We start from the raw sequence: 22,265 nt of genomic DNA, 5'->3' as shown, positions 1-22,265 counted from the left end.
GAAAAGTTTAGAGTCACTTTCAAACCCCAACTCAGCAGACGCATATGAAGAAATGCCCCAAGTACAAGCCTGAGCAGCCATCCAGTTTGAGTCCATAAATACTTCTGAAGTCGTGATATACTTAGCTGATATGCATGCTGCAGTTCACAAGTATGGCTAGTGGTGAGCAGCAGTCCCACATGGCTGTATACCTCCTGTCTTTGCTGTCCATAACTACAGATCAGACTTAAAGGAGGAAGACAATTTACAGACAGTGATGGATGGAGGATTAAGAATGATGTGGAAGCTGGTGCTGCCAAGCAAGATACAGTTGCAGGGAAGGTCACTTAGGTGGCTGAGAGCATCCTTTGTCTGTCATTAACTGCCAGTGGAGATGCGTTTTGGGGGAGTAGCTCACAAACTGAAGACACAGCTCTTCTAGATACTGAGGATGATCCTAATTTATTACTCATCCCTCCAAAAGGAAGAGCAAGGTTTTGGCCTGCTGTCTCTGACACAGAAGCATCACTAATAAAAGCTCCCCATACATCACATTCTCCTTCATAAGAGGAGAAGAGGAACAATGCGTGTATGAAAATCTTACGGGATGGTAGCCCCACACATGAATGCAAAGCTCTAAAATGAAGCAAAGCAAAAGCACACATGGAGGAGGATTTCCAGGCTTTAGTCTGGGTCTGTCATCAGCAGAGATACCTTTGAGGGAGGCTGGAGGATTTTGATGATGTGGTTGTATTGAGATGCTCCTCAGCAGCACAGCACTGGGTGGGTGGTTTGCTGTGCAGTATGTCTTTTGCTCTCTATTGTGTGAGTGGCTGCTGCTGGCCTGTCAGTGCCTGCAGCTTGCCATCTTATCTAATCTGTCCTCAGTTCAGTTCCCTTTCCACAATGTCCGCACTGGCTCCTGAAGGAGGGGATAACCAGCAAAAGGTCGCACACATGGTGAACCCCAACCACTGCAAGTCTGTTATTCAGGATGAAGGATGCACCTCACCAGTCACACTTGGTTTAATGTCTAGCATTGGAGAGGCAGCAAAAAGGGATTATAACTCCTTTTATGTACTCACAAATACACAGGTGGGAAGATCCTCTGCGAATTGTCTTGTCTTTTACTTGCTGTCTGCCAAGGGATGAGTTAATAAGTTCAGCCATGCCAATATGAGCAGATTTCTGTTCTTCTCTGTTGCTGCCTCCATTTCCCACCTCTTGTTGAACAGCTGGTCTCTAGAAAGAGAGGAAGTATTTCTGTTCTGAGATTTGAAAACCAGCTTGAAAGAGAAAGGACAGAGAACACCTGAGTATGTCCTCTCCCCCCTTCAGTGTTAGTGCAGCTGGGAAATTGTCTGTATGACTAGCGACTCTCAGACCTTTTTAGACCTGGAGTAGACATTCAGCACAGGTTCTGTTTTGAATAGGAATCTATTTTCCTCTATCCCTTATTTTAAAAGCATCTGCAGTTCACAGCTACGCCAAAACTGACAAGTCTGCGCGTCAAATGGAAATGCCAACATTATATGGTGTGACATGAACATTGGCCAAACATTTTCTCATGGCTTTTTTTTTACTGCCGGTGCAACAAAGGTATTTCTTTAACATTTTTCTGTCCCAGATCAAGATGGGATCTTAAGACCATATTTATTCTGGAGAGTTTCCTTTTCTGCTACCTTCATACTCTCCTCCTTTTCTCCAGTGACCATTTGCACTTTAATACCAGTTAGTAGATAGAAAAGCCAGAAACATCCCATACCACAACATCCATCTTCTTTTCCACCTAGATAAAAAGTGCTAGCAAAAAAGCAGAACCTGCATCAGATCTAAATGGCTGATCCCAAGATAAAAGGTGATTCATGGCATAATCAATCTTCAAAGCCCATTTTTTCATGCAAACAGTGACAGTTTAATCCTCTGTTAACTTCAGTTTTCAGATGGAGGCAATTTTCAACTCCAGCTTGGAAGGAATTAATTGCTAGTTACAGTATTCTATAGCATGAAGATAGGATCTGTAAGTATAGTGTGTGCCTTTGCCCTTTAAAATACTTTTACACTTGGAGCTGGGCCTAGTCCATACCCCCTCCCTCCCTTGTTTTGGTAGTTGCTATTAGTTAATGGGACGCAGCAGGCTTTGTGAATAATCTAATGACTCCTGACTGTGCTTAATTACAGCCTTTAAAAACAAATCCATCTGACACTTTCTCAAATAAATAAAAACAGTTGATTAAGTAGAAACAGTCCAACTAATAAAACAATTGATAGTAAAACAGCAGATATTTTCCTCTCTTTCAGAGATTTAGATTTCAGAATACGCATATGCTTTTCTTTATTTCTTTTTCAGCAAGCCCAGTGCAGAAAAGCAGCTTTGCAGGTCTAAGTGATACTAATAAGGAGAGACATTCCTGGCGTTCAGGTTAAAGAGGGCTACAGTGCTGGTCTGGAAGTGCTTCATTTTTCTCTCCTCAAAAAGAGGGTACGTATTTCTGGCTGGAGCCAGGCAATTCTGCCTCTCAAAGAAACACAGTCCTGCAGCTGGCTGGCTAGTGGGAGGTGGTTTGCCTCTGTTGCTGAGCTCAGAACTCAATTTGAACTGGAAGTTGACAGCTACTGGCTCTCAGAATTGCCTCCCTAAAGAAGCTCCTGGCCCTGCACCAGTCCAATGGCATGCTGTGTGCCCACTTGCCATCTTGGGTGTCCTATGTTGCTGATCTGTCTTCTAAATCGTGCATGAAGCCCCTCCAGTAATGTCAGTACAGCGAGGCAGTGAGTCGAATCGTGCACATCAAGGGAAAAATGTTAAATACTTCTAGCTTTAAAATTGCTGAACAGATGTGCTTTGGTTTTGACTCAAAACCATTCAAGTTTAAATACAAAAACAGCTGAGCCAAATGGGAGCGTTTTGGGCACAAAAACCCCAGTGGAGCCAATGAGGAATGGTAGGCCTGTTTTGTTCTCACACCAGCGCATCAATTCTGTGTAAAGTATTTTCCCTAAATTAACTTCTATTCCAGGACAGTGTATGAAAAAAATAGCAATAGGAGAGGTTTAAGTGAGGATCACAGTAAAAAGTTTAATTCAGCTTTAACAACCCAGTATGCTGTAGCCCCGTCTATCTGCCATGTATAACGCATGCCTTTTCAAACACTAGAGAGAGCCCTGGAACCCGTGTTAAAAGGATACTTCATCTAATGTTACTTGAAAACCTTTCTTTGCCTCAACTATATTGTGAAGTTGACCTAAATCCACAGGAATGGGATTTTTTTTAATCTTGAAAAATACTTATTTCAGATTTCTTATTAAAAGATTTTCCCATAAAACAACCGCATGCCCTACATGTGAATCACTTGCCCCACAGTGATTCAGGGTCATATTAGATTAGAGAGTAACTCTTGAAAGGTGGCTGCTCATGTTGGCAAAATCAGCATATCACAAGTACACCGTTAGCATAGACAGTGCAGGAATTTATGCTTTGAGCAACTGGAGCTTTTAACATTCACATAATCACTTTTTTTTTTCCTCCTGATGGAATTTCCAGAATGTAGTGGGAAACAAAGATACCTGCTTTCTGAGGAGAGGATGCTGCTCTCTAGGATAAAAATGCAGGATGCTTGCCCAGAGAAGCTTCCTTGCCAAAAGAAAAGTACTTATGCAATTGAGAGCTCTGCCTTGTTCTTTTTTTTTTTTTTTTTTCAGATACGGAGATAAGAAGGAGTTTGTGCATTATCACATATTCAAGCATAGCACTTAATGCAGGACCATACTGTGGGCTGCCCACCTTCCTGGGGACAGGGCAGCCCTCCCTGTGACAGATTTCTCATCCAGAGGCAATGAAGCAGAATAGCCAGGTGGTTACTGCTTTGTCTTTATATCCCTAAAAATAAGCAGTAAGTCCTAGGCCAAATGGGTCTCAGTGTGAAGAAGGTAGAAACCTCTTAGTGAGGGTCTTTTCAGCACTCCTATGGCCCCCTGCTAATGGCTGAGGGTTCCACTTGCAGCCAGCTGTTATTTTTGGAGAGCTGGATTGGGCAGGTTTTTCTCCCAGCCCTCCCCTGCCTGTCTTACTGTCCCCAAAGAGCTGATGCACAGTGATTCAGCACAGTCCCAGTGCCCATACTGATTTACTGATTGAACCTGGGGAGCCTCTGCCACTGACTTTCTTTGCAGTATTCTGTGAGACATCCACACATGTTTGAAGTTCTCAGGAGTGTCTCTGTGGTTTACATTCATCTACATCTTTGTTCTCAGTCTGTGCTGCTTGGACCTGACTATGTTAGGATCAGAAACCCAGCTGAGCTGATGCGACAAGCATGCAGTCCTTCAGTCACACTCCATGTTGCCCTTTACAGAGCACTCTATGATCCGTTCTGGCATTGTATGCCAGACTATCAGCTAGAAGGAGATGGGAAGCCAGTGTGTTCAGCCATCTTTCTAGAGAACAGCAGCATTTTGGCAGAGGGATAAGGTGGTGCAGAGGTGCACAAGCAACTATTTCTTTGGAAGGTTGCTAAACTACTCTCAAGACAGCTGAGGGCCCAAACCAGGGGTCAGTGTTCACGCATTGCAGCTGAGCACTGAATTGCAGGAGAACATCAAGGGCTGAGAGAACAAAGGATGCACAGTGGGGGACACAGTACTAAGAGACAGAGGTGGAGAGAATGAATAATTACAGCAGAAGTTGTATAAGAGGAAAGAGGAGTATATGAAAGGAGCAGAGGCAAAATAAGAAAAGGAGGAGCTGAGCTGAAAGGCAGATCCTGTGCACATCTCTAAGCACCCAGTACAATATCTTCTATGACATCTCTTCCTCCTCACCTTGAAAACTTGGCTGCGCTGTAAATAACCTGCTCCTGCTTTTAAACATAAGCACTATTTCAGGCTATTAAAATTGTATAAGTACCTGTCCAATTCCCATACAGGCAGTGCTGAATTTTGGCAGGCAAATTCACCTATCAGATATGTTTATGGCTTCCTGGCAGTTCTGGGTACCAGCATAACAGTGGAAAAGCCTGTTTTTCTTGATTTGTTGAGATTAAATTGCTAAAAACAGTAATCCACAGAAGTTGTGGTAATGGGACATGTCTAGGGAGTACCCTATACAATCACATTGTGTGATGGCATCATGTTCATGATGTCCGTGATGTCTGCATCCCTTGAGCAACAATTTGTAGTTCACAGAATCATACAAGAGTTTGGGTTGGAAAGGATCTTCAAAGGTCATCTAATTCCAAGCCCCCTGCAATGAGCAGGGGCATCTTCAACTAGATCAAGTTGCTCAGAGGCCAGTCCAACCTGGCTTTGAATGTTTCCAGGGATGGCGCATTTGCCACCTCTCTGGGCAACCTGTTCCAGTGCTTCAGCACCCTACTGAAAAAAATTTCTTCTTTATATCTAAGCTAAATTTACCCTTGTCCAAGCACAATAGGCCCTGCTAAAAAGTCTGTTAAAATCTTTCTTGCAGGCCCCCATTTAAGTATTGAAAAGCTGCAGTAAGTTCCCCCTTGAGCCTTCTCTAGGCTGAACAATACCAACTCTGTCAGTCTGCCTTCATAGGAGAAGTGCTCCAGCCCTCTGAGCATCTTCATGGTCCTCCTCTGGATGTGCTCCAATAGGATGAAGCAGCCCTTTTGGCTGAGATGCTGTAAAACCCAAGATTGTGACCACTATAATTATACTTAAGGAATATTAATTGCTCATTTGTCACCGGCCACTGCCTAAAAACATCCCTGGCTCACAGATAAGGAATTCATTCAGAAGGCATTTTGAAGGCAGACTTGGGTAAACTCTAAGCTGGAAACTGTGCAGTCACTGAGCAACATCAGGATAGTACTGCAGTAACCACCTTGCAATTCATAGCACTCCATTAGAGAAAGAAGAATAAAAATGTAAAAAGGAGAAGCGTATCTGTCAGCCTGCAAACATCTTGCAAACAGGAACTCAGGTTAAAGATGCTGTTTTCAAACATAAAGGTTACATCCATCTTTAGTCATTAAATCATAGAGATCTTAATGTCAGAACTGTTGATTATCAATGAGATCCAAGTATTGGTGTCATAAAAGTCATCCTGGATCAGTCTCCTAGTTGCAAAGGAGTTGATTCCTAGAGCAGGGAATTGATCTGAAGCCCCTTGACTGGGTGTCCTTATGCAGATGTTGGATAATAAACACCTTGTGGGGGGGAAAGGGACATTGATAAGCTTCCAATTTTAGCAATCTCTTTTCCTTTAGTTTCCTCTGTTGCTATTTTTCGTGGCAGCTTTTGCAAGGAAACTGACTAAGAGAGCACAGCTTCTCAGCTAAGAGATCTTCTCTTTACTTTTCTAGGCAGCCAATGTTGGAAGAGACTCCTGGACTTCGAGGTTTCATGCTAGAATGGGAAGCTTTGAAGGATAGCGGTGTTATTCCCCTCCAATTCAAAGCCCATTCATATGTGTGCATATTTGTGTAGTTGCTGCAAAGTACTCAAGACATCCCTGTGGATTTAGCAAACCAGTTAAAATTGCAACTGTTACATACCTAGAAATAGCTCAGGCACAGCTTGGAAAACAGATTATTTCCCTAAAGATGTGTGTGCAGGAGGGTGGATAGGGACCGTGCAAGCTAAGGATAGCTCAGCTAATGCTAACCCTTCCTGAATATTGCCATGGGATTTTTAAATGCTTTTCCACTCCCAGAGAGATGCTGAAAGGTTTGACTTCAGTTTAGCATCTTATCCAAAAAGCAATAAGTAGTTCTGACAGGGCAGGTCTCTCTAAGAGCTGTGTGGAAAAGTCAGACTTGGATGTGAGCCCAGCCTCGGTGTTGCACTGAAACTTAAGACTTTTAGGGCCTAGAATGATCTCAGATGAGCCATCCTCTGACTGCAGAAATCAAAGTTACTGACAAGGAAATTAGCCCTAAAATTGATGGTGAGGAAAATGGAAGGAGGACCAATTGCAGTTATTTGCTGCTACCAAGGTATGCGAGACCTGTTCAAGGAACAAAGGAAGGCTTCATTTCTTAATCTGGTCACTCTGACACTTCCCAAGAGCTTAAAATTGGAAGGAAAAGAAAGGCTTGCTGTATGAATAGCTTATACATCAATGTGTGTCAATGTGACCAGCTTTAGGTAGTTAGTATCTGCCTAAAGGCCTCAATCAACACTCCAGCCTTGTTTGTGCCAACAAATGCAAACACAGCCCCTGCCCTCCAGCTATGGCAGGCTGGGGTTATGGTGGGATGACAAGGGGCAGACTCAGTGAGAGGTGTGAGGCAGTGACATATTGGTATAAGGAGCCTATTTGCATGCCAGGAGCAGTCCCTGCCAGGTTCCTCCCAGGCTCTGCCAGGCAGCAGGGCTTTGTAGGATTCGTGGCAGAGGTAAAGCATAGAAGAGGATTTGATGGAAGACAAGACAGTTCCTTGTGGGGAGGTTTTTACCATGATTTAGAGAGCAGGCTGTGAGAAAGCATAAAAGTGTCTGCAGGAGAAGCAGCAGAATCTGTTATCTTTAGTAAGGGAAGCAAGTTTTCTGCTGTGACAGAGTATTAGATAGAAGAGACGAGGAGAGACCAAGTAGTGAAGAGGCTTAGAGTTAAAGGCTTGAGCTTTTCTCCCAATCCCACAGAAATATTTATAGTATCAAAACATGTGCTATCAGGATGAAATACTTAAATCTCAGAAATGATGCTTTGATGCTTTTTAGCTGGCAGGGATCTTGAAGAAAATAATAACCCACTGTGTTCAACTGCATTATAGAAAGAAGCTATAAATTCTATCTGCTTACCTCGTGCATGATCCCCAGGGCAGCTGGGGAGTCAGGACATTCCAGCCTTCACCCAAACATCACTTGGGCACACCAGTGGCATTGCCTTTGAGGGCTGTTGTGCAGGTGCTGTGTAGTCCCAGTTCTGGTCTGTACTTCCAGTTTCGGGGTGCCCTTGGGTTAGCATCTCTACCACCCATGCTTGGTGCAAGGGGGTAAGGGAGAAGGAAAGATTTTATTGGAGTTGTAATGTTCCGGTGGGGAGGTGCCCCAGTACCCTTAATGTAAGAGCTGCTCCCACTCCATGATCAGAGCATGAAATGTGTTTTTACTCCGTTAAGCTCAGTTTAAAATGAGACCATTTTGAAGCAGAAAACCAGAAATTATCAATTTGAAAATTGTCAAAATAATCTTTTCATAACATTTTTTAAATAAAAATGCCCTGATATGGAGGCTCTGCCTCCTCTGTGGGAGATCTCCAGTGAGAAAATGTTAGCTTCAGTGAAAAGCTGATATTATCTTGTTCCTTTTCTTTCACGGTCTTTGCTTTCATTGTGGTTGCTTGCTTTTACATATATTCTTACCTTAGAGTAATTGATAGTTCATTCTGCAAAATAGAGGTGCTTAAAAGCACATATGCATATAGAATTGTGATTTATTTTTTACTACTTGTTATTAACATGGATCTAATTCTGACAATGGTATGAGTTTTAATTTGGTTCTTATCAGGTTATAACATTCTGATCTCTGTTTATTCTGATCACTGCTTAACACAGCACAGAGTGGGGAGAAGCGAATAATGGGGAAATATGGTTAAAACACTAAAAGGGACTTTGTTCCTTTGCAGGACAAGTAGATTCAGGACAAGGCTGAAGAAGGGACATCACAGCAGCTGGTGTGAGATGCTTAAAACAAGGAATTTGGCAGCTGAGAATGGCAGAAATAGATTTTTAGAGTTTTATTTAACGGAGTCAGAAGCCCATTGCATGGGTCTAGAAGAATGAATAACATCCAGGATACTGGGACTGGCTGCTTGTGTTAGTGTTGTAATAAAAAAAGGACAGGGTTCAGGAGAGCAGGGTAAGGTTTACTGGGAATGATCAAGAACACAGGTTAAGAAAAGACATATGTATATATAGGTAGATATGTATGTATGTATGTCAATAGCTATTACTTACCAGGAAGAGAGACCAAGGTGTAGGATTAGATGGCTGAGAATGATCATGAATAAAGTTCGGTATTTGTCACTCGTGTACAGGCAGATACCGAATCAGACCAAAGCCTGTATGTTTATCTCTGCAGGAACAATGATAAATCTTGTTTGCCCAAAAGAGCAATCTCTGAAAATGATTTTCCCCTTCTTTGTGTTTTTGTGATGTACAAGGATGGCAGTACTATAACTAATCCCCTCCTGACTCTGCTCGTGGATGCTGTAACTTCTTACAGCAGCACAGTTATTACACACTGAACAACCTGAAACTTTAGCATCTTTCTTTAAAAGTTGAATTAATGGGAGCAAACCATTCCGCTAGGGCTGCACGGGAGACACGGGTTGTAGAACATGTTGAGTAGAAAAATGTTAGCAATTTAGTCATAATTATGAGGAGTTTCTTCTCATGGAAAAGTAAGAAGGTTTTGTGCCTGACCTTCCTGGACACTGTGTACGCCCAGCTTTCACCATGAAAGCATTTAGAGTCTCTATTGAACCAGCTAAAGCAAACATAGAGCACAGTCCTCAGTGCTGCCCCTGCCCTCAGCTGCCCTTCCTCTGGATCAAGAACTGGTAGTGTGTAACTCATGATGGGGAGTGTGTTTTTGGGGGTGATGCAACCCCTGAACTTGGCTTTGCTTTGAGAAAAGCACTTTTATCATCTGCACCTCATTATTGTATTGGACAAGGAGCAATGGGTTCAAACTAAACCAGGGGAAGTTCAGGTTGGATATAAGGAAGAAGATCTTTACTGTGTGGGCAGTGAGGCACTGGAATGGGTTACCCAAAGAAGTGGTAAATGCTCCATCCCAGGCAGTGTTCAAGGCCAGGCTGTACAGAGCCTTGGATGACATGGTCTCAGGTGAGACATCTCTGCCCATGACAGGGGAGTTGGAACTAGATGATCTTAAGGTCCTTTCCAACCCAAACCGTTCTGTGATTCAGCCTAAGTGCCATCAGTGTTCTGGAGTATAGTTTGTGGGGTCATTGAAAGGGGAGCGGAGGTGCAGGCTGGAAAAGGAGGGTGAAGTTTACTCTGAGCTGGGACTCAAGTTCCCACTCAGAGTTTGTCTGCACTCTTTCTTTGGCAGCCCTGAGACTGGGATCACAGGAATGACCAGGAGAGCAGGCATGGGTCGTTATGAGCCCTGTAACTCAGAACCATTCCATGTCAGACTGTGCACTGAACAGTTCCTGCCCTTCGCCAAAGCCTCACCTGTGACATGTCCTGCAGTTCCTGAGGGTGATCCTGTGGTTTTTCCTGGTTTCCCATAAGGCAGGTGTAATTTGTCATGGTTAGGTTCAGGCACTAGGGAAGCAAGTTGCTTTCAGGCATCCAGCTGCACAGACTTCGGGAAAGCCATTCAGGAGAGGTGAATCAAATGGCCTGGCTTTAAAAATCTTACCCGGAGCAGGTAAGTCCCTGCAGGAACTCACATGTCAAGGCACAAACATCCTTCTCCAGACCTGGAAGACACAGTCTGTGCCTCTTTAAATCTGTGCTGTGTGCTGCAGTGCTCTGCATTGTTGCCATGGCAGAAATCTCCCCATAGTAATAACCTCTTTCAGAGAAGGTTAAAAAGAGACAGTGCACATGCTCAGAAATGCTGCACTTGTTCTGTTAGCAGTTTGCAGCGGCCATTTCAAAGAGACCATCACAAAGACGAGAGAGAGATCAGGTACTGATATTTTCTTCCTTTGTTACAGGGGGTGACTTTTCTCTTTCACAGAAGCCCATGCACAGACCTGTCTCCCCCTTGCACAGCAGGGAAAAACCACCCTTGAAGCCTGTCAGGATTCTTCCTCGCAGATAGCAAATTCCCATGGAATAACTAAGAGGCAGTAGTTAGGGGAGCAGTTGGTCTGCAGTGGGGCTCACATCCGAAGCTGAGCTGAATATGGGATGGGTGATGTGAAAGGTACCCTGAACAAGTTCAGCAGGGTATCTGCTTTGTTTGTTGAACCTTTGTAGCTCTCAGTCAACTATGAGAATAGCCTCTGCCCCTACTGACAGGAGGCTTCTGTGTTAGGGACCTTCAATGAAGGCTGGTATTATCCTAATTAACTGTGACTTGGAGACACTCTGTTGCATCCTGTTGCAAAGCCTGGTGTCTTTTATTGTACTTGCTTTGATTGCAGATCACCATTCATTATACAGAAAACCCAATATGCTTGTTATAATTGTAATCCCTTTGTTTTAAGTATTGTAAGAATAAAGAAAAGGATCCTATCCGATCACTTGTAGTGTGAGGGATAGGAAACCCAGTTCTGAGGTCATAGGAATAACATTACTAGATCTTTATTTTAGTGTGGGCTGAAATATATCTGTGACTCTACATGTACCTGTGTGTCTCTGACTTCTGAACCATCCCCTACATTTATGTTTTGGTTGAGGTGCACAGGAAAGGGATGTGTATAATACTGCTCCTTTACTGGATGGATTGCTGGTTTGCACGTGGTACAAGTGTTCATGCAGAATTTGCAGCTTCAGATTAGCTGTGTCTGAAACAGTGGATTGCATATATACTGCCCTTCCAAACGTGAAATACAAGCTCTTTGAGGGAGTGCTGTACTCTTGCATTCAGTACGTGCATATTTGATGTTCTTCTGCAACATCTTTTGCTTAGTATGCACCATTAAAAACAAGAAAGAGGCAGAAAGTTGTCCTGCTTTCCAGAGTTTAGGTAAAGAGATTTTTCAGGTGGATTTTATTGTGTTACTACAACTTAACCTTATTTGATTCTTTCTTTCTTCCATTTGAACATACAGGAATTGAAGGTAAACTTGGCTGAACTGGGGACTACCCTAGCAGTGTGCCAGGGTCCTTGAGGCTTGGATTGGAATCTCTAACAGGCAGTTGCAGCTTGAGCCAGTCCAAGTTTCCTGTATTCCCTCTTGATCTGAACAGTTTACCTGTTGGATCAAGAAAATACCTCATTTGAAACCTGCGTTCTTATAAAGAATTCTACCTCTGTGTGAACGGGAGTTGTTGCTGGACCAGGCTTCAGGGCATGGTGTGGCCTGGCTGCGATGTTCAGCAGCAAATGGATGGCTGTAAATTAAGTTCTGAAGCCCAGATTAGGAGGGGAAACAGAAGGTGAAAAAGTTTTCATGCATTTTACCTTTAGAAGTTTTTACCTATGAATTTGTGGAGATTTAGTAAAAGTCTTTTCCTTCAGCTACTTTAGTAAAGGAATAAGTTTTTATCATCAGTGTGATGTGTACTTAATAACAATGGTTCCTTAGGAAGAGATGGTGCACCACAGAGCAAGCCAGAGGGTAAAACCCTCATTTCCAGGTTCAGGGGTATTTCATCTAGCTGTATAATGCAGCTTTGGTCTCAAAGTCTAACAGTGAGCCAGCTGTCCATATTCATGTACTAGTCTGGGACTGTGTAGTTGAAAAAAGAATTGGAGTCACAGAGCAGGCAAAGCTGCTGGTATCCTGGCTTGTAAATGAAACCAAAAACTGTCTAGGGACTTCTGATGTTTTCCTTCATGTCTAGGGATATCCTCTCCCCGTTGGGTTTTATGTTCACTGCTGGAAAAGTACAGAAAACTTTGATCCATGCTCTATATCTTGGGATATTTATTTTCTTTCAAAGGAAGAGTGTCAATGCTTTAGCCATCGTGAACATGAAGTTCTCAAACCCCTTGTACTCGTAATGTTCTCCTCACTAACTTGTTTGTGTCTCTTTAGAAACTGAGAAGCAGCCATTCCCAAGATGCTGGCACCCTGCCTTCTGAGAAGAGTGGTCCTTACAGTTCCTTTAGTCTTTGTGGTTGCACTGCTGCTTGCGGAGCCTGTTAGATGTGATCAAGAAGCGGGAACAGCCATACCAGCTGAAAGTATGTGTCACCCTCCAGTCCTCTCATACAGCGTGTGCTGTAGTTTTAATTGTGCAGAACTTCACATCACTGAAGCTTGTCCAAATAATTCAAACTATTTTGGGCATGTCTTGCTTATGCTGTTTTAAAACCACAATTTGATGTGATACCAGTGCTGTTTTACTCGTGCATCCAAGGCTCTCCAGTCTCTTACCCTTTTATCTGGCCTGTTGCTGTCTTCCTTGTACTTGAAATCTGCCACCTTTTCCTTTGTACAACCCTTTCATTGTGTTAGCCCTTTCTATGGCAGAAGTCTCCCTGTTTGATTTGCAGAGACATTTATTGAGACTTGCATTTTTCAGCTGACACTGACTCTCCATGACATGTTTCATTCTTCCTAATATTTGCTGTATTGAAGTCAGTAGTTTTTATTAAAATCATTCACAAAGAAGATGCCAAGAAAGCACTTGTCAACACCTAATCGTGCAGCCTTCAGCCACCTAATTCTTTGCTCATCTGTGTTGAGTTTATTTTATGTCATAAACGTAATGACGGGTCCTTGCATCAAGTTGTTGATGTGGAAAATACTGTCGTCTCCTTTTGTCTGGTGCAAATACAATAGCAGCAAAGTTGGGTCATGGTACAACAGTGAGAGAGGAGATCTTTAATGCTGCTCAATATTGGTTTTGTACGTATCTGTGTTTTTTCTAAGCCAGTTAAAGAATTTGGCAAACTCCTTTTCTCCAGCAGGCAGGATTCCTGGCTGCTGCTTAGCACACAGTTCATGAGCTGGAAGGTCATGCTTCAGCTTGTCAGAGGCATGTAGTAATCAGTCCAATATCCAGTACTTGCAGTATAGGCAGACAGATACTGCAGGATTTTCTATCACTTTAAGTTTCATCCTTTACCAGACCTCAGAGAGCAAACTAAACCTGCTCTTGGAATTTCTCACTTGTGCAATATTTCCTATGAAGTTGTCAGAGAGGCACAGGCACTGAGAAGCAAATAAGAGCATATGTAGAGCCTGACAATTCAAAGACATTTCATCGTGTCTATATTTGTTCTGTCTCAGTGCTGCTATCTGTTAAGGCACAACTTTGTATTACATGATGATCAAGGCAGAGCAAGCCTTGTGACCTTCAGTCTGGTTGTCTAGATATGGGAATATTATCTTAAACACTGCAATTAGTCCAGGATGCAGCAGTTCTGCTTATCGGCAATGCCCAGCAATGACAGGGCATTGTGTTTATCTGCTGCTTGCTTCGCTAGCTTTGGACAGAGCTGTATCGTATTCAAAGTTAGAGGCAAAGTGATCTGTCTTTGTGATATTGTAGTCAATTTTGTTCCATTAGCTTTATATTTAGAGCTCAAGTTTGTGAGATCAGGAGATAAGATTTCCCAAGGAACAGGCTCATGCTTTCAGAGGTGATTTCTGACAATCTGGAGATGAGGTTCAAAATGCGCTCAGGGTTGGAGGAGCCAAAGGAAAGTCTCAGTTATGGGTTTAGTGTTTCCGCTATGAACTGCGACAAGAGAAGGATCGGGCAGCAGCAATAAAGGAAGAAGAAAATTTTTAATGCAAATTTATTGAAGTAATTCTTTTGTCATTGAGAGACTGGGTGACCACCATGATGCACCATTTACCATAGCCTGGGTTGTTCAATAGCACATACATCAGTGCACACCCTAAGGACTCTTTCCTGTAGCTCTTCTTCATACTCAAAATCTCTGTTTATTCCTTCTACTTAATACTTGATGCCATGTAGTAACGGTTCTCTACTGAATACTCTACTAAATGTTCTCCTAGGTCGTCCCTGTGTTGACTGCCATGCATTTGAATTCATGCAGAGGGCTCTGCAGGATTTAAAGAAGACGGCGTATAACCTAGACACACGGGTATGGAAACATTCTGTTTCATTGTTCTTACTAGGGAAGAAAATGCTGTGGATAAAAGTAGACCAGGATTTTGCATGGGACACTCAGTTAGCTGTACTGTGCTATCTTCTGAGGTGAGGCTGGGTGATCACATTTCAGCTCTCTATGCTATAATCTGTGGGATTCTTCTGCCTTGGGGTATCAGAGACACTGGGGAGCTTGAGAAGGAGTGAACTGGCAGTCCTCAGCCCTCTGTCCTCCTGCAGAGCTGCAGCCGTTCGCGTTGCTAGCTATTCTCATTCCAAACGCTGAGCACACATCTTTGGTTTTTATGTTAGAGGGAGTAAGGTGAGAGAGTCATTTATATTTATTACCCAAAAGGAGAGAGCCAGCTCAAACTAAAAGACTACAAAAATAAAATACTGCCCTGCACATGCTTTTACCTCTGAGGAGAGGCTAAGGGAGGAAACATCATCTTTTGTAAAGTAGATACTTTTTTACATTGCTTTGATTCCATAATGATGAAAAATGCCACAAAGTAGAACAGCGTAGGAAATTAAACTTGTTTGGCTTGCAGTCAGTGAGGAGAATTTGCCAAGGTTGGTGTCTTCCTTCTGTGAGAGAAGTTGAATCTGTCTCTTGCTGCTGCAACCTGCATTCTGTGACTAGCTGTGTCCCAGATAGGGGTGTCTCAGGAGGGTGGCTTTCCCCCCACCTCCTGTGTACCCTTTCGCTGAATGAAGGATGTTATCTACACTCTTGCACAGATTTTCCAACAGAAGGCACTCAAACCTTTTTGCTTTCCTATAGTCAAGGTTGTTCACAGTTCAAAGCCTGCACTTTGAACTAGCACCTTTGAAGAATGCTTTGAGGTAACTCCGATCAGGGTCCATGATGTTTAGGTGAAAATGCAGGTGTAGGAATGAAGATGCCTTGAATTGGGCCATACTACAGAAAACAAACAAACGTTCCAGAACAACCAGATTGGTATGTAGGACATTTACACTTAAACAAAATCTGTTCAATAATTACAGGTCAAATGTATTTTGGGCTTCTTCATGAAGAAATCTTGCTAATGAATACATCTGCTCAGCAGTGCGCAGAGCACAAACAAGATGTTCAGCTTGTGCTGTAGCGGTTCCAGCGCACCTTTGCCATCTTTTACAAAGATTTCAGCTTTTCACCAGGATTTCTAAATCCTGATTCAAGAATATCTCGACTCCTAAAATCTCCTCTGGCTGTGTGGCCATGGCAGTGCCACCTTTGAGACACTTACAGCTTGCAGAGCAAGAGAGAAGCTTTATAAAATACATCTCTCCAAAGCAGGAGTAGCAATAAAGCCCCAGAGAGAGTAACTGGGTTTCAATACTTTTTTTTTTTAATGAAAATAGAAGACAGGCAGGGAGAGGAAATGAGGATACAACAAAGGTTCGGTTGAGAGGAATGTCGTGTTATTGACTTGCACAGTTGTAGATCTGACAGCAAGCCTGAAAATGTGGCTCCATGGTATATTCTCACCAAAGCAAACCTATTACTTCCTTATCACTTTGAAATCTGAGTAATTGAATCCATATTGAAATCTTTCAGTGCCTCTGCACTAGGACAGGCCTATCCCAGTCATTAAGGGAGGAATTCTGCTAATTCTTCAAAAGACATGGAAATATTTCATAGTTGAGGTTTTTTTTTGGAGTTGCCTTCTACAGTGTTTCAATTCTTAGTTATATTATTCAGCTGTGGCCCAATTTGATGCAAACTGAGAGGTTTAACACAATTGCTTTCAGCCACATATATATTTTACACGGACTATTTTAATCTCTTTTACTGCTTAGTGAAGCAAATATTGCTGTCCCCCAAAATACAATTCCCTTTGTAAATATTCCCACCGGAGACACTCATTTCCTTGAAAAACCCTTTTTGTTCGCAGGCAAGACTTTTAGATGATGACTAAGCAAATCTTAACTGTGTTAGAGGGGAAGGGATGCTCGAAGGCACAGAGAGAAAATTCCCATTTAATTCCGCCTGCAAATCTCACCCTGCAGTTCTGTACAGGGGAAGCCATATAGTTTTATTGCATACCTCAAGAGTTTTCGCACTTAATTTGTCCCGTGTTTATCTGCATTGTGTCTTGCAAAGCAAACTGACTGTAGCCTAGGTCCCATAGCCTTTTATGGGGGACATAGGCTATATCGCAGAATCATAGAATGGTTTGTGTCTGAAAGGACCTTAAGATCATCCAGTTACAACCCCCCTGCCATGGGCAGGGACATCTCACATTAAACCATGACACCCAAGGCTCTGTCCAACATGGCCTTGAACACTGCCAGGGATGGAGCATTCACAGCTTCCCTGGGCAACCCATTCCAGTGCCTCACCACCCTCACAGTAAAGAACTTCTTCCTTATATCCAATCTAAACATCCTCTGTTTAAGTTTGAACCCATCACCTCTTGTCCTATTGCTACAGTCGCTAGTGAAGAGTCCCTCTCCCCCATCCTTGTAGGCCCCCCTATGAGATCTCTATGCAGCCTTCTCTTCTCCAGGCTGAACAGCCAAACTTTCTCAGTCTGTCTTTGTATGGGAAACGCTCCAGCCCCTGATCATCCTTATGTCAACCTTATCATCCTCATATCTCCTTTTACAAGATTAGACATATCTGTAACCTACACTGATGTGATGATCACTTACTGATAGACAGGGTGGCTGCATTTTACTCATGCAGTGGGTGAAGTATCCCAGACCACCTCTGAGAGGCTGGCTACTACCCATGCACATACCACCTCAGTTTGCCCCCCTCCGTACTGTTTTCCACCGTTTGGTTGCTGCTGGTCCCTGGAGCAGGCTGCAGGCTGCATTAGCTGTTTTAACAGCAGTAACCAGCTCTGGACAATCTCTTCTGGGAATATCTGTGATGAACCACTCAGGCAAAGCGCAGTACATGGCAGGTGCAGCTCTGATCATGAACTGGGGAGAGGGTTCTTGTACTGCGGGGAGGAAGCTGCTATATCATCAAAGCCATTCATCCAGCTTACAGCCAGCTCCCTACTGCATGAAAAGCTGCTCAAGACAGAGGCCAGCAGGGAGCAGGCCATAAAACAAATCCAGTCCGTGGGCTACACAGGTCGCTCTAAGTCTGCACGTTAGACACTTCCTTCAAAATTCCAGCCCATTTGTCAGATGGATTTACCAGTGAACATGGATTACAACTTTAAGGAGCTCAGGAACTGCATTTTTAGCTGGAACTTAGAAGGCTTTTTGTAGGTTCAGAACCTGGACCCTGCCCTGGTTTGTTTTTATGGGGTTTCTGTGGGTTTTTTACATGTGCTTTAACCCACCAAGGGGGTAACAACTCTCTGTGCAAATGGGTTTGGGATCATTCTCTCAAAACAGTGAGAAAAGCTGTATTTAGTGCTGTTCATTTTGTTCTTTATTCCTTTCTATACTGTCAGTGGTTATTTGGAATGTTCAAAGCACATTAAGTTAGATGTGCCCATGAAAGTGAAAACAGAGGCTTGGAAATGTTATTAAAGAAACAGAAGATGGTAAGCAGCCTTGGGGCTTAGCTCCAAAGCTGTTGGCACACTGTCAACCTCCCTTATTCAAACCATTGCAAACAATGTCAGGGAGATGGTTAGAAGGTGGTGATTGAGTGTCTTTTATGTCTCTAACCAAGTCTGATCAGATGTTTGCAGTTTTGCAGGGCAGCTGATACAATCAAAAGCGATATCTGATTTAATATAAACCCACAGGGCTGTGTCTAGTGATTTATCATATGGGAAACAAACCTGTCCAACAGATTTTCAGGTTTTGCTGTACTAAGAAGGCAGGTGCTAAACAGCCCAGCTCTGCTCTAAGTGCCTTTAGCTGATGTGGGACAGTGGATAACTCAGCTTTTAAAACAGAGCCTTTAATCACACAGCAATTCCATCTCATATGAGAATCACAAGACAGGCAGATTAAGGATGTAGCTGGTTGCACCAGTGGGGGTTAATTTGGTGAGTGGGCTTCCCATAGCTTGTGTGTCCGATGACAATAAGGGGGAAGTCCTCTCTTGGATCAGACTGATTCTCAGCTACAGCTTCAACTCATAATAGACAAACCGAGATGAAGGTATGATGTTGATGTCAAACAGCTCTGTGTGCTCCATCACGCATCTCCTGAAGCCACAAGTGCTGACAGTTGGTTTTTGATGTTGTTTTTCTTCCCCTCTTTTACAGACAGAAACTCTGCTTCTTCAGGTGGAAAAGAGAAACCTGTGTGACTGTGTAACCACAAACCTGCTGAACTGAATCCTGGAGGCCAGCTAAGGAGCATCACCTCTTCAGCGGTGTTTGAAATGCAGCTGTGTAAAAGGCAGCCTTATGGAATTCATGTTGCAAGCATGTATGCCCCAATGTACCGAGGAAACTGGAGAGCTGTGGTTTATGTATTTGTCTGTTCTGGGCTTGGTTTTGTTGGTTTTTTTTATAAAGAGTACTCTCTTTTCACAGCCACTGGGCTACTAGTAAAGGCTCAGTTCAGTAAATCTGTTACTTGGTATTGAAGTGGGGGAAAAATTTACCTGCTTTGATTTCCAAATGAGACTTGGCCAAGTGTAACCCACAAGATAATTATGGCCAGCACTGCTCTAGTAACACTTGCAGCTGGCTTTTGTCTCTAATATGAACATGTATCTATCTGTGGCAACTTACCCAGTTATATTGAGACAGGGCATTGTGGTCTCTGTAGGCTTTGCCTGTGTATTAAAGATGATGGAAGCCCTTTCTGTTTACTGTCTGCACTGTGAGCACATATCAGGCATGTTGTAGTTCTGTCAGCTGTAAAGAGATATGTGCCGTGAGGAGTTATATGTGTGCTGTACTTGGAGCAGAACAGTTTATGTCTTAGTGCTGAGTTTTCTGGTATCCTGCATATTGTCTTCTTTAATTAAAACTTCTAGTTTCTTCTGCTCCTTCCCTTAACACTCCATTTTTAACCCACTGTATCTCTAGATAGCAGGTTGAATGGATAGAGTAGAAGAAGGAGAATAAGGATTGATGGATAAGGGTAAAGCAGTTGATGTCATCTACCTGGACTTGTGCAAAGCGTTTGACACTGTCCCACACGACATCCTTCTCTCTAAATTGGAGAGATATCAATTTGATGGATGGATCACTTGGTGGATAAAGAATGGGCTGGATGGCCGCACACAAAGAGTTGTGGTCAATGGCTCGATGTCTGGCTGGAGACCGGTAACGGGTAGTGTACCTCAGGGATCGGTGTTGGGACCGGTCTTGTTTAACATCTTCGTCGCTGACATGGACAGTGGGATTGAGTGCGCCCTCAGCAAGTTTGCCGATGACACCAAGCTGTGTGGTCCGGTTGATACGCTGGAGGGAAGGGATGCCATCCAGAGGGACCTCGACACGCTTGTGAGGTGGGCTGATGCCAACCTTATGAAGTTCAACCATGACAAGTGCAAGGTCCTACACCTGGGTCAGAGCAATCCCAGGCACAGCTACAGACTGGGCAAAGAAGAGATTCAGAGCGGCCCTGCAGAGAAGGACTTGGGGGTGCTGGTCGATGAGAAAATGAACATGAGCTGGCTTCAGTGTGCGCTCGCAGCCCAGAAAGCCAACCGTATCCTGGGCTGCATCAAAAGGAGCGTGACCAGGAGGTCGAAGGAGGTGATCCTGCCCCTCTACTCTGCTCTTGTGAGACCTCACCTGGAGCATTGTGTGCAGTTCTGGTGTCCTCAACATAAAAAGGACATGGAACTGCTGGAACAAGTCCAGAGGAGGCCCACGAGGACGATCAGGGGACTGGAGCACCTCCCGTATGAAGACAGGCTGAGGAAGTTGGGGCTGTTCAGCCTGGAGAAGAGAAGGCTGCGTGGGGACCTCATAGCAGCCTTCCAGTATCTGAAGGGGGCCTATAGGGATGCTGGGGAGGGACTCTTCATCAGGGACTGTAGTGACAGGACAAGGGGTAATGGGTTAAAACTTAAACAGGGGAAGTTTAGATTGGATATAAGGAGGAAATTCTTTCCTGTAAGGGTGGTGAGGCACTGGAATGGGTTGGCCAGGGAGGTTGTGAGTGCTCCATCCCTGGCGGTGTTCAAGGCCAAGTTGGATGAAGCCTTGTGTGGGATGGTTTAGTGTGAGGTGTCCCTGCCCATGGCAGGGGGGTTGGAACTAGATGATCTTGAGGTCCTTTCCAACCCTAACTATTCTATGATTCTATGATTCTAAGGATATGAATAGGTAGCTTTGCCAGTTGCAGCTGTACAAAATGCTACCACCAGCAACTGCTCAGCCTCATGGTGCAGGAAAGCTCTGTGCAAGAAGTTTCGTTATGAGTTTCTTCCAGCAAGGATCTCCCGTGCTCTGTATTCTTCACTAAGCCTGTCCACACAGCATTGGGAGCACTGGCACAGCTTGTACGTGGCTGCTTGGCAGAATAAGGGAACTGCAAGCCTCCCCTGCAGCTCTGCTCCCAGAGAAGGGGAAAGGGCAGCAGTCCTTACCCATGGCTGAGTATTTTCTGGACTTTGTGGAGCAAAACCCCCAGCTGATCCTGGCTGTAGTAGATCAGAGCTTCTTGGCTTGTGCTGCACTTGGGTCATCCCCATCTTGTTCTAGCTTTGCTGTGTTCCTCTGCTTTGCTCTGGACCTGCCTTGGCTCTCCCTCTGTGCAACCTCCATTCCCCCTTCCAGTCTGGCATTGCCCTCTCGAGGCCCAGGGGTTCCTCAGTGAAGCGCTGGCCCCCAGTCCTGATGACTGTATGTAGTCACTGCAAGTGAGAGCAGTGGGGCTGATACTCCTCAGGTCAGCAGTCCCTTTAGGTCCAACTGGCAGCACTTCAGGAGCAATGAGTGGCACTCCAGTTTACCATGGAGTGAATGAACATGGTGCTGATCAACACTGGTATCTCATTCCTTGTCCAGGGAAGATACTGTGAGGAAGGGCCTCTTTTTACTTGGGAAGCCAACATTCCCATTAAGGAAGCCAACATTCCCATTGAGGAAGCATTCCCATGCTTTGAGGAAGTACGAGAACAGTTTAGGTGGTGAAAACTCTGCTCCCAAAGCTGAGTTATCTGTGGAGTGTCCACCAGGATGCTGTAATCTCAGCAGCTTGTTATAGGTGTGGACAGGAACTCAGCCATGATCAGCTGCTGGTTTTGCCAGGGGCTGACATGTTCTGGCACAACAGGGAGCAGCAGTAAATCTTGGTGTGAATCTGCACAGACAGCAGCGTGAACAAAAGAAAACCTGACCCTGTGGAAATATGTTCCTTCAGTCATTTTGCTACACCTCTGCCTTCTGGTTCACATCAGCAGAACTGGGGTAGTGAAGCATAGGACATGATAGCTGTTGCCCCAAGAGAAAGCAGTCAGGAGGGGAATTGATGGGGAAAGAGGAATAACTCTCATTCTCTTCCTCGGAATCTGAAAGTGTTGAAGTCTTTTAGCCTGCAAAAGATCCATTAGAATCATGAATTTCCTAGTGGAAATTGCTGTATGCTCTTTTAAAGCCCACGTTACCTATTTTCCTTTAGTTGAATGACTGTTCTGCATTACCTTTTGCTCAAACCCACCAAAGTAGCAGCAGAGCTTTGCTCAGCCTCTTGGCTTATTGCTCAAGCCTA

The 22,265-nt window shown here is 44.0% G+C and overlaps 1 protein-coding gene across 11 annotated transcripts in view; it reads left to right on the top strand.

The window, feature by feature from the left end:
• The window catches only part of LOC136004336 (NELL2-interacting cell ontogeny regulator 1-like), a 35,915-nt gene extending 16,333 nt beyond the window's left edge, over nt 1-19,582 (top strand). For 5 of the 11 annotated variants that reach the window (XM_065660833.1, XM_065660798.1, XM_065660793.1 and 2 more), the window contains 3 exons: nt 12,638-12,786; nt 14,573-14,661; nt 18,854-19,582. In XM_065660833.1, coding sequence (XP_065516905.1) covers nt 12,663-12,786; nt 14,573-14,661; nt 18,854-18,925 — 285 coding nt within the window. In that variant the 5' untranslated portion in view covers nt 12,638-12,662 and the 3' untranslated portion in view covers nt 18,926-19,582. Of the gene's footprint in view, nt 1-1,963; nt 2,000-2,329; nt 2,462-10,597; nt 10,618-12,637; nt 12,787-14,572; nt 14,662-18,853 lie in introns of those variants that run through there. The other 6 variants (XM_065660768.1, XM_065660794.1, XM_065660817.1 and 3 more) reach the window with 3 other exon arrangements.
• Nucleotides 19,583-22,265: the final 2,683 nt, after the last annotated feature.

Source organism: Lathamus discolor, chromosome 1 (assembly GCF_037157495.1).
Source record: "Lathamus discolor isolate bLatDis1 chromosome 1, bLatDis1.hap1, whole genome shotgun sequence".
NCBI lineage: Eukaryota > Metazoa > Chordata > Aves > Psittaciformes > Psittacidae > Lathamus > Lathamus discolor.
The sequence above is the reverse complement of the archived record's forward strand: the minus strand, read 5'-3'. Positions and strand labels throughout refer to the sequence as shown.